Genomic DNA, 12,665 nt, shown 5'->3' with positions numbered 1-12,665 from the left:
TGCACATGCGGGGGAGTGTTGAAGCTTGATATACATTGTTGGCCCACAACCTAACGGCTTAAGCTTTTAGGTAAAGTGGTAATCTAACATGGACTTTAGAGGCTGAAGAGTACTTTGAGGAGAAAAAGAAGATGATGACCCAAGCACTGATTTTGGCCTTGCCGAACTTTGATAAGCCCTTTGAAGTTGATGGTGATTCGTCAAAGATTGGAATCGAGGCTGTCTTGAGTCCAGAAAGAAGACTCCCGTGGCTTATTTCTGCAGGAAACTCAACAAGGCTCAACAAAATCCTCTACTAATGGCCTAGAATTTTATGCTATTGTTCAAGCATTGAAACTCTAGCAGCTTTACCTAATTCAAAGTGAATTTATTTTGAATTCTTACCATGAGACCTTGAGATATCTCAATTCCCAACGGGTGGCATCTTATAGGAGTAAACTTTCACGTTGTGACAGAAGGCTGGTTTGCAAAATAAGGTGGCAGATGCATTGAGTAGAAAGGCTTATTTGCTAAAAAACTATGTCTACTAGTGTTGTTGGGTTGGAGCTTATCGAGGAACAGTGCAAACAAGACCCTTATTTTCTTGAATATTTTTAGAAATACGCAGCTAGGGATCGTGATGTGTGCAGAATTTGTTGTGAAAGATGGGTATGTGTTCAAGGGTATTAAGCTATGTGTCACGGACCCCCAAAATGGGACTCAAGTAAGGGCCGTGTGGCACTCGTTGAGAGCTCTCCCTCGACAAGTCAGCCAACTCTCACACGTTCAAGCCTGCAAGCATGAGCACCAGTTGAGTCTCAATACTCAAGGAAAACAAGGAACAATAGGATTTCACATGAGCAATATATTCTTATACACCGAATAAGACTATAACAATCAGAGACATCACAATCCAAGGCAACAGAACACCACAATGAAAAGAACTACTTGTATTATTCATCTACAAGAGAATCACCATACAAGCGATAACACAGATATTCATATATTCATTCTAAATCCCTGAAGAATACAATTATAGCAGTATCTCACTCCCCCATTTTCCCCATTACATTGTCACACCCTAACACTATGCATTCTCCAAGGTTCATTAAGGGAATACTTGATATCTGAATTGCATGCGAGAGGTTTGCGAGGTCATTTTGGCAAGAATAAGACACTAAATTTAGTGGCTGAAAGGTACTTTTGGCCTTTGATGCATCTACATGGGTATAAGTATGTTGATTGATGTCGCACTTGCCAAGTTTCAAAGGTGCAGCAGCAGAATATAGGTGTTTACACTCCTTTACCAATTCTTACATCCCCGTGGGTTGATGTTAGCTTGGATTTTGCTCTCAAATTGCCACAAACAACTAGGTATTGACTCCATATTTGTAGTTGTGGAATGATTTTCAAAGATGGCTCACTTTATTGCATGCAAGAAGACATTGGCTGCGATCCATGTGGAAATTCTTTTCTTTCGGGAAGTGTCAGATTAGATGGGGTACCAAAGACTTATAACATCTGATTGAGACGCAAAGTTCTGTGGCCATTTCTGGAAGACCTTATGGAAGTTATTGGCTACAAAACTGCAGTACAGCCATGCCTATCACCCTCAAATAGATGGGCAAACTAAACTGGTGAACAGAAGTTAAGGAAATTTATTGCAGTGCCTTGCAAAGGACAGCATTCAGCAATAAGATTTGATCTTACCACAAGCTAAATTTGCTTATAGTAGCACAATTAACAGATCTAGGGGTCAAATTCCTTTTCAGGTGGCGTGTGGTAGAAATCAGAATCAAGTTGTTGACCTCGTGGATGTCTCTAACCATCCAGGGCCTAGTGATGATGCTATTGCTTATGCTGGAAATTTGAAAGAGGTCCAAGAAAGAGTCTGAAGGAGGCTTGAAAGTGTGAACCAACTCTACAAGGAAGCTGGTAATCAACATACACAATTCAAGGACTATCAGATTGGTGATTGAGTGATGGTTTTCATTCGGAAAGAGAGATTTCCAGCAGGCTCTTACCACAAGTTGAAAATTCTAAAGATTGGACCATGCAAAGCTCTGCGCAAATTTGGTGAAAATGCCTGTGAAGATGAACTCCCTCATGGCTCGGATGTATCACCAATCTTTAATGTGGCTGATTTGTACCCATTCCATGGTGACGTACAAAGTCTAGAGTGCAAGAACTCCACCACATAACTTCTAGCAACGCAGAAAAAATTGAGGATATCATACACATGCGAGAGGTGAAGACTAGGGGTGGAATTTACTCCACATCCTTGGTAAAGTGGGCTGGCAGACCAGATTATAAGAGTTCATTGTTTAACAAGGAAAATTCATGAAGATAGACCCTGAAATGTCCCAAGCTGCAAAGCTGACAACTTGCACGTTGGCGAGTCCTTTCTAAGGTGGGAATGATGCAATTCTGCAATATTAATTGTTTATGTCAAATTGTTGTTATTTATAGGTGCTAGGTATATGTTTTGTAATTTCATAATTTTGGGGTTTATTTTGGTCAAATTAGCTTTGGGGGTCAATTTTGTAATATTCAGGGGTATTTTTGTGATAGGATTTATTTTTGGTTTGGCTTTGGAAGATAAGTGGTCTCTAGAGAGGGTTATGTGCAAAATAGGAGTTGGCTTCCCTTGGAAGCCTTAGGCCTAGCAGAAAATAGGAATCTTTAGCCACTTTCCAGGAGGTTTTTGTCATTTATCTTTGGGAAGATTTCTCTCCACACAGCTGGGCTCCAGGCCTGCTAGGGTTGTGAAGATTTGGAGGCTAGGTCTAGTCGCTGTTACCATTCTGAAACAGTTCCAAAACAGGCACTGATTTGAGGATTGAGTTGCTGTTGTGCCTAGATATTGTCTTATTTCCTGAACTGAAATTCACTGCAGTCATCTTTTATTATCTTACGGATTTAGTTGTTACTTGAGGCAAAGAGGGTTGCTAAAGCACTATTCTAGAAATCTGTCTTTACTTCTGAATTTTTCTTATATTCCAACACCTACTTGCATCACTCTGCCTCTAATACTGCCTCTCCCATGAGCAAAAGCACCAGTGGTAACTAAACTATCCTTGGAAAAGCTGAAGAGGAAGAAACAAATCCATCTCCGCTTATGTTTCAAATTCTAACACACCTCATTCATAGAGTTTCGGATTCTTCGGCAAGAATTTGATTTCATATGTGAAGCTTAGGACTCAAAACCAAACTAAAATTCAGTAGTAAAAAATTCAGTCCATTGCTTCTTTGAGCATCTCAACATCTGTAGTTATTGGTTGTTAGCGATTTATCTCCTCCTGAGTACTCTTTAGACTATAGTAGTATTTTTTGACAGATCTACTTTATTGGTCGAACCTGAAGAACTATTCATTCAGGTCAAATATTTGAGTTTGATTCCTATCTTTTGGAGAAACTTGCACGGAGATCACTCCACTCAGCCTTGGTAGTCCAGTGAAACATTAGATTAGTGACAACCTTCCATTCCAGCAAGGACACAAGAACCATATTGTTTTCCTTGATCCACTTATAATCATTTGAGTCGTGAAATGAGGATTCTACACCAAGTATTTGGTTCTGCCTTCTGCTTTAATATACACGCTCACAGCCTGCATCCGTAAAAGATAATTGGCAGAACCACTGTAATCTGCACATCAACAGTAGCAGCTTAATCTTTATCTGTAAAAGCCATAAAGTCAGCACACAGAATACATGTCCAGTCAAAAGGAAACCACCACACTGTGGGAAGAATGACAGATCATAGAAAAATGCATGGACCAGCACGGCCAAACAACCTGACTGTTGTGGCAGCACACAACAGAAACAGAACAGTACTCACAAGATGAGAAGCCGTATTAAACAGCACTTGAGGTTGAATCACAGGCAGACAAAGAACTTAATAAATTCAAGAAGTAGCCACAACAACAAAACAGAGACTACTCTACATGGAGGAATCGCAAGCATGAGTAAGATGACACAAGTCCTTCAAAATTCAGGCACGACAAACAAAACAGGCATAGCAATGCAACTTCCTATTTTTTTATTGTTGAGAAGGATTCCTTTTCTTGAGATTTTCACTTTAGAAAGGATTTAAACAATAGAGAGGTGGAGGGGCTGAATTCTTTACTGATTTTACTACCAGGATTGTCGTGTCCCCAGTAGGAGTGACCGTAGATTTTGGTAGTTGGACCTTCAGGGGATTATTCTTGTAATTCTTTCATTTCTCATGTTAGTAAGATTAATGTGATCTTTCCTCTCTATGGGATTCTTGAGAGGCCACAGTTCCTTCTAGTATACAGGCTTTTGTTTGGTTAGTGGTCTTTAATAGGGTCAACACCAACAATCTGCTGCAAAGTAGGAGACCTTCTAAAGCTTTGTTGCCAGATGTGTTTCTTATGTGGAAATAGTTCGGTGGATGTCTGTCACTTTTTTATTCATTGTTCTTCTTTTTGGGGTTTTTGGAGAATTAGCGGTTGTCCAAATTCAATAGAAGATACACTGAGTATTTCTTCTTCTTTTTTTTGGCTGATTTTGGGAAAGTTAAGAATGCTAAAAGAATCTGGAGATGTGCTCTTGGTGCTGGATTGTTGGGAATTTGGCTGGAAAGAAATGTTAGAATTATTTACAGGGAAGTGATTATCAGTGGGATTTATTTGGGGCAGTATTTATAATTGGATTCTTTTTGGGCTTATAGTGCAGGCTTTTTTAGGGGTTGCTGTTTTGAAGATTTTGTCAGAGATTGGAATGCTTTATCTAAGATGATAAGTTTTTTGTTCTTTTGTTTTCTGTTCGAGGACAGATTGTCCTCCTTTGTATCTTCTATTCTGATTTTCGTTAAAGTTTCTTTTTCAAATTAAAAAAAAAAATTCAGACACAATTATAAAAGAATTTGGAGGCACATTACTGACTGCAATCAAAGATCTAAGATAGGAAAAGAGAGATCAATTAGCAACTGGTGGCATATGCAGGCACAATCAGAACCTGGCAGCAACTGGGTTGCATATCCAGGCACCAACAAGGACTGTAGGGATAGAATGGACATCAAAACACAGAGCAGCAAGGGGAAAATGCATTAAATGGACTACTCTAGAGCTTCACATGATCGATCACACCACAGACCTGCATGGTTTACAGCAGCCTGCAACAGCAGCTTGCCAGTAATGAGTCATGATTGCCTTCACATCATAGCCTCAGGAAAAACATGAGCGCACACAGGATTGAATATAGATGGTTAATAAACAGTAAATAATTTTAGAACAAGAAAAAATGGTTTCTAGTTAAGAGTCGGCCACAGAGAAGAAGGAACCCTCAATCAAAACAGATTGATCAGGTTTGAGGAAAGTCCTGCTCTGATACCATTTTGTGAACATGAAAAATCTGATTTGGTTGACCTAAGAGTAGGAAAGTAGGGTTATAGAAAGTGGCATAGAAGAAATGGGAATTGAGTATCATACAGAGGAGAATGCCTCCCAGACCAGCTGTACTCAATATATATTCCTGATGAGAAAAATGTCCCTTCAAAAATAAAACAAATACCACTATGTATTAAAATGATTGCTACTCTAACAGGCTTTCCTAATTTAAAGTTTTCAATTGTCTGTCAAGACAAAGTAGTACTTAACAATTTTAAGAATGCAAATGATATGTCTTTCTACATAGTATAAAATTAGAATATTACCAATTTGTGTGCCTTGGCATATCACATCAAATGTTTCTGGATTTGGAATCATTAACTAAAATGAACATCCAGTTACATAAAGGTCAATTTCCTTTCCAGTTGGGCATTGGGTCTGGGGAGGCCCAGATCCATGCAACCTTACCCCGCATGTCTAGATGCTGTTTTTGCAGCTTGCAACTGTGATGCTTAGGTAGCAATGGAGCAGTAACTCAATGTACTTCATAATGGATAAACTAACCAATATTTTTATCTTAATTCAGGTAAATTAGACACAATTTATTTTCTTTAATTCCTCTTTTGATTTTACTATTTATATGCAGGAGAAGAAACCCCAACTAGTGGAACTGCATTTATTTTTGGCAAAAATATATGTTCAAACCCGAAAATTATCCGTCGGCATGTAAGTCTTAATTTTTTTATTTTATTTGTTTTGTGGTTTATTGCAGACTGTCAGTTCAATTATACCAAGTGCACCTAACTTTGTGTCTTATTTCCTTTGCGTGCCAGATTGGATATTGCCCACAATTTGATGCCCTGCTTGAATACTTAACTGTCCAAGAGCATCTTGAGCTTTATGCAAGAATAAAAGGTGTCCCAGATTACAGGATGGAAGATGTATGTATGGCTTAAACGCTTATATCTAACATCAATCATATCCTTAGAAGTCATGGTTTAAAATTTGGTTTCACTTGGTCCGAGGCTCAATTTTTTTTTTTTTTATTCGTGAAGAGATTAAAATAGTTACAGTTGTGGGTTATGACGGTATTTGAATTATGTACCTGATTGCCCTGAATCAATCTCGCCACACATTGGGCACTTCAATTCTACTCCTCATTGACTTGTAGTGAAAAAATTACATGATGGAATTGCTAATTCTGGTTAATTGGACAGGTTGTCATGGAAAAGTTAGTGGAGTTTGATTTGTTGAAGCATGCTAATAAACCATCATTCTCTCTTAGTGGAGGAAACAAGCGCAAATTATCTGTAGCAATTGCCATGATTGGAGACCCCCCAATAGTTATTCTTGATGAGCCATCTACAGGTACTACTACTGTCCTTTTTAAGCAAAGTATAGATTTTATTTTACATTTTTATTCTGTTCTATGAAGAATTTTACTCACCTTGTTGGAGCATTCAGAGTAAAACATGTGATTTTTTGTTTTCTGCTCTTTCTGAGTTCGCAATATATAAGGGGGCATTTGGCAACCTAACTGTGAGGGCTGCAGTGATTTTATATCTCTGATGCTTCGCAGGATGATTTTTTCCTGGGTAATCTAAGATTACCACATTTAAGATGCTGCATTTTGCTGATTAAAGGTCAAAGTGTATTCGCAAGTAACTTGTGTTCTACGCCATTGCCATCTAATACCAGAACTATCCCCAAATTTTGTTTATAGTGTAGGTGTTATAATTAAATCTAAATATTATATTTATTTATTTTATATTTTACTTGATTTAAAATTATTTAATAATTATTTAATTGTTAATTATTTTTTTATTGCATATTATATACATTTATGTGACATATATTGTTTATATCATATGTTTATATCATGGTTTTAAAACCAGATTGGTGGGTCAACTCAGTGGTTGAACTTGTCTATAGTCTGTATATATATTGTTTATATCATATGTTTCTCTTACTTTGTCGTTGTCCAAACACCAATAGCCAGCCATGATTCATGAAGCAACATTTTTTTTCTCACTTTCTCAAGAACCAAACAAAAATAATTTTCAAATTTCAAATTTATTTTTGCAAAATAAAAACGTTAACCATTGTAATTCATTATAGTGGCACCAGGCCTTCCTTTTCATTTTCCGTTTGCGCCCATAGAAATTTTAGAGAGATCCTGGTCCCTTTCGCCTGTGTGTGCTCTCCTGAATACGGGCAAATATGTCTTCCAATGTGTTGCTGGCATCTGATCAACCAAGTCCAACCTGTGGGGGACAACTGCCAGTTCTTCCTCCTCTAAAACCCCGTGGCCAATGTGATAACCACCTACAATTTCTGGCTACCCTAAAACCATCAAAATGAGGCCAAGGCTGAGGGCTATCACAAGTTAACAAGAGGAGCTTTTGTTTGCTCCTTTTTTTTTTTTTTTCTTTTTAAATCAGCGTGGTTGCCCAGAAGCTGATCCCAGTTCCTACTGGTTCTTACTGGTGAAAACCAGGCCAACCAGTTCTTCTCCAGTTTAATTCATTTCGTTTTTTTTTTTTTTATGTGGCTGGTCCTGGCTGAGAATTGCCAAATCAGCTGGTCGATTACCAGTTTTTGAAACCACTATTTATATATAGTTAAAGTATACTTCAATATGGTTCATACTATTGATCTAATGCCACAATGAGGGCTTTTTGTCTATGTGGTGTTTGAGTGGGGAAAAAATTGCCCAAATAGTATTGCAAGATCACTGTCTTTAGTTGATTTTGGACCACCTCCTCAAGGATGGGATGAAGATCACTGGGTTTAGTGATCCTATCACTGATAGAAGCACCACATATGATCACTATGGAGGACCAAACCACAAGGAGCCCATTAACCTCACCAGCATTGACTTTCATCTGAGCTGCCACATGCCCACCCGCCCAAAAAAAAGTACTATGATTTGTCTTAATAATTGTCTTACTAAACTAATGAAATTACTATTATTTTTAAACTCAAAAAGTAGTTTTGTCAGTATGATTTTTGATTTGTATATTGCTCCGTTAACTGCTCACACATTGAAGAACGAACTTGAATATGGATACAGGTGTCAGGTCTTGGTGCATGCTTTGGGTCTCTAATCCTTAAACACCCATTATTAGGAATTTAGGATACATAAGCATGACTAAGAAGCATCATATTTTGGATTTGAATAAGGGGATGTTTCATTTAAGTTGAAGGTTTCTTTAGTTGAATCCTAAACTTGTGGTTCACATGAGTGGGAATATCTAGATTTTTTATGAAATTTTATTTGAAAAAATAAAATAGCATGGGTGTGTAATAAAAACTAGACTTGAACCACTGACACCCACCACAGGGTAAACCACCTCCTCTACGATCCCCGACTGATTCTACCATAGAGGCCAATGATAGACAATAACTCCCCCCCTAAACACAGCCTACAACTGTCATCATACTGTGCTCTCCAAAGAGCAACTCTTCTCAAAATCTTAAAAGTGCTGAGTTGGAATACCATTCTAGCTAAGGATTCTTGTGGTTCCAGAGGATCCAGCTACAGGAGAACCAGGAAGGGAGAGCTTTTGCAGCTTTTCTGCCCGACTCTTTCATTGGTCTTAAGAATGCTGGTTTTAAGAATGAGTGATTACCCTCCTCCAACCCTCATTGCCCAACCTGAGAGCAGACAGCTAATACATTCCACATAAAACTTTTAAGGGTTTTTTTAAAGAGAAATATATTTGGGTGGGCATAGAAGAAATGTTAACTTGTCATGTATTTTACTGTCAGAGAAGTTTTCATTTCTTAAAAACAACCCTGGATGTAAATTGCACAATAACGCAGAGTTGCCTGACTGATGCTGATGATGCCAATGACACTAGGGACAAGCAATAAAATGCTGCTGGTGTAATGTGTGCCTTTTTTTCAGCCTACAGGCTCCTCTTTTGGTGAATGAATACTCTCTCTAAAACCACAATTCAGCTCTTCCTATCCAAAACCTTAGCATAATGTTGCTATGGCCTTAATGTCACTGCCTCAAAATACATTTAGTAGGCATTGTTTTGGAATTTTATTATTTTAGATTAATTAGAGACAAAATCAAAATATATTTTGTTACTTCTCAGATGCTGTTTATAGAAATACTCTTTTATGTTTTATGTTTTTGTGTTTTTTTTTTTCTGTTTTTTCTGCTGATAACATGGACACTTCCTATATGCTTCTAGTCAGACCTCTTATACACTTCCCTGCTTCTCACACCCAGAGTGCGAATATGAATCATCATCATCATCATTCTTTTTCTTCTTCTTTGGCATGCAGATGTCCGATGTGTTGGATGCCATGTTTGACATGTATTCCATGCCCATGTAAATGTTTTATTCATTGCTAAAATTCTTATCCCTGTAACAGAGATCCATGGTCACAGTGCTCACCAAATATGAGAGTAGTTTGATGTGTGACATTTCTAAGAATCTGAACTGAATTACTATGACAGTTATCAATTGGATTTTCTCATTAGAGCATCTTCAAAAGTGGTGAAATTTTAGAGGTGGTGTCATCCGTCAAGTTTATTTAATGATGTTGAAAACTGTGGATTTGAGGTATGCAATCGGCGAGCCTAAAACTTAATATAACTGAAAATTTTCGGTGGACTGCTGGGGGAACTGAACTGATGGGACTATATGGTGCCAACCAAATTGTTTGGTTCCAGACCTCCACAGTTGCGTGGTGCCAACTGCTGTTGAGTTGTTAAACAAAATTTCTTGTGTGTAAACCACCACTGTTTATACCACCAACTACTATTAAATTACCTATGCTATACTAAACATAAGCACTGCATATCAGAAATTCACGAGTAATACAAAGAGAACCAGAAGACCTGACCAAAATGATTTTTTATTTTTAATTATCAACAATTCAAGAGATGTGTTTTGATTTTGCATCAGTTAAGCATACATGAAATTCTAGTGTGTTTTTTTAGGATTGTTTTATATTATTGTATATGTAGATTCTTTAAAGAAAAAAAATACAAACAATTTTTTCTGTTCGGTCGACTTCCAAAAGAAAAACTGATTTCGGACCACCAAACCAGTTCACTTATACTACCAAACTGTTTTGACCAATTTAATTGATTTGACCTAAATTTGCACACCCCTAATGTGGATGGCAGATCATTAGTAATATGAAATGGGAGAATGCTCAAGATTGTGGCTTAATTATCTTCTTCTAATATTTGTATGATTGGATGCGAATGTAAAGCAGCAATGGTAAACTAGCTAATGATGACAATCACTAATGGTTTATTAATTAAATTACAGAACCTCTTGAGATTTGGTACTTGAAGCAGTAAGGGCGTGTTAGGTGCTCTTTCATGCATACAGACTTATGTGATACACATGCACAGACACATGCATGCATGTGCATGCACACCTTCAGTTGCAAACACAATACACGCATGCCAAGTACTGATGTGGAGATTTGAATGCCACATATATGCTTGCATACAAGCAGACACATGCTCAGAGTATGTTTATAAATATCTGCACACATACACGTATGCTCACACATGAAAGCACAATATACTGTAGGCTGGGTTCCAGATCGGTCAGTGGTGCAAGTTTGTACTTTGGTTGGGAAGCTAGTTTACACACATTTTCCTCCTTTTGATAGTGCTGGGAATTTCTTTTTTTTCTTAGGTACAGTTTTATCCAAAAAATTGGACAAAATTCAGTGTACGAATTTGGACTTATGAAGAGAGAGGAGGGAGAGTTGAAATAGCTCTCTGAGAAGAAATTATTCAACTGTACGAACAATAATTTATGAGTTAAATTTAACAAAGCTATAGACTGCATAAAAAGAGATGAAGATGCACGACATTGATCTCGTTACTCGTTAGATGTATAGCTTGACTGAAATGCAAGCTTTACCATCCCCTGTCTAGACTATAGAAGCCTTATCTGATTTACTTCTGAGTTTATTATTTTTAAAGTTTTTAGAATACAAAATCTGTATTTTCTATCTTATAGTTTCCCTAGTTGCAAATATGTTCTGTTTCACAAAATATTAAATGCCTCCTTCCTGCCCACCCAAGTTCCTAAGAAAATGTTGAATGCACAGTGCATTTAGTTGTTCATTTTTCTCTGTTCATTTATTTGTTTTCCTGGAATAGAATTAATTTGTTATGTTTCATTAAATATAACAAAATTTCTAGGTATGGATCCTATTGCCAAACGATTCATGTGGGAAGTTATATCCCGTTTATCAACCAGACGAGGAAAGACAGCAGTCATTCTAACAACTCATAGCATGAATGAAGCTCAAGCGCTGTGCACCCGAATTGGAATAATGGTCCCTGTTAAAGTCATTTCCTTTGATCTATGCAACTTCGAAACACATGATGCTAACATTAATTTCCTTTGTTTATAATAAGGTTGGCGGTCAGCTAAAATGCATCGGAAGTCCCCAACATTTGAAAACACGATTTGGAAACCATCTTGAACTAGAGGTATATTATGACTGATACCCATGGTTTCATGCAACTTCAAAAATTATCATGTTGTCCTTTGTCCTCAGGTTAAACCAACTGAAGTCAGCTCTGTGGACTTGGAAAACCTATGCCGGATAATTCAAGATAGGCTTTTTGACATCCCTTCTCATCCAAGGAGCATACTTAGTGACCTTGAAACTTGCATAGGTGGCATAGACTCCATAACAGCGGAAAATGCATCAGTTGCAGAAATTTGCTTGTCAATGGAAATGGTAGTCAAAATTGGACGTTGGCTTGGCAATGAAGAAAGAGTACAGACACTCGCATCTTCAAAATATTTTTCTGATGGGATGTTTGGTGAACAATTATCAGAGCAGTTGACCCGTGATGGTATGAAAAATCTTCTATGCATTCTGCTTCTCTTGATTGAATATCGATATGAACAAACATTTCTTTATTATTGGATATCTTTGAGGTAATCCTTGGTTGGGAATGTGAGTGGTGAAATATAATTTTAAAGCTTGCTGCAGTAAATGCACACTAAATTTAATCTGCGCGCAAGGCATCCCTTCCTCTTTGGGCGCCTTGTCCTTTTAGTTCTTTCTTCTTCTTTTGGTGGGTCGCGGGCAGGGAGTGGGAAGATCATGATGTTCACGACCTTTTCTCCACATTATGGAGAGCCTGTTTTGTGATTTAAACATGTGCCCTCCATGTTTGGCAGAGCATCCTTTCCATGAGGATAAGGCTCGCTGCTTAGCCAAAAAAGAAAAGGCTCACTCTATGGTAGATATCCACTGCAACAAATACACACACACACACACACTAGAATTCTTTGCCTCAGGCAATCAAGTTATGAAGGACCTTGTCTG

The 12,665-nt window shown here is 37.7% G+C and overlaps 1 protein-coding gene across 1 annotated transcript in view; it reads left to right on the top strand.

Annotated features, from left to right (window-relative positions):
- Positions 1–12,665, top strand: part of LOC131167326 (ABC transporter A family member 1) — a 163,840-nt gene that overhangs the window by 132,257 nt on the left and 18,918 nt on the right. The window contains exons 32-37 of the mRNA XM_058126095.1: positions 5,977–6,056; positions 6,164–6,271; positions 6,548–6,698; positions 11,521–11,657; positions 11,740–11,814; positions 11,883–12,186. Of these exons, the coding sequence (XP_057982078.1) occupies positions 5,977–6,056; positions 6,164–6,271; positions 6,548–6,698; positions 11,521–11,657; positions 11,740–11,814; positions 11,883–12,186 (855 nt within the window). The remainder of the gene's footprint in view (positions 1–5,976; positions 6,057–6,163; positions 6,272–6,547; positions 6,699–11,520; positions 11,658–11,739; positions 11,815–11,882; positions 12,187–12,665) is intronic.

The sequence above is a fragment of the Malania oleifera genome, chromosome 11 (genome assembly GCF_029873635.1).
Source record: "Malania oleifera isolate guangnan ecotype guangnan chromosome 11, ASM2987363v1, whole genome shotgun sequence".
In the NCBI taxonomy this organism is placed as follows: domain Eukaryota; kingdom Viridiplantae; phylum Streptophyta; class Magnoliopsida; order Santalales; family Ximeniaceae; genus Malania; species Malania oleifera.
Note: the sequence above shows the minus strand (reverse complement) of the source record. Positions and strands in the feature narration are given on the sequence as shown.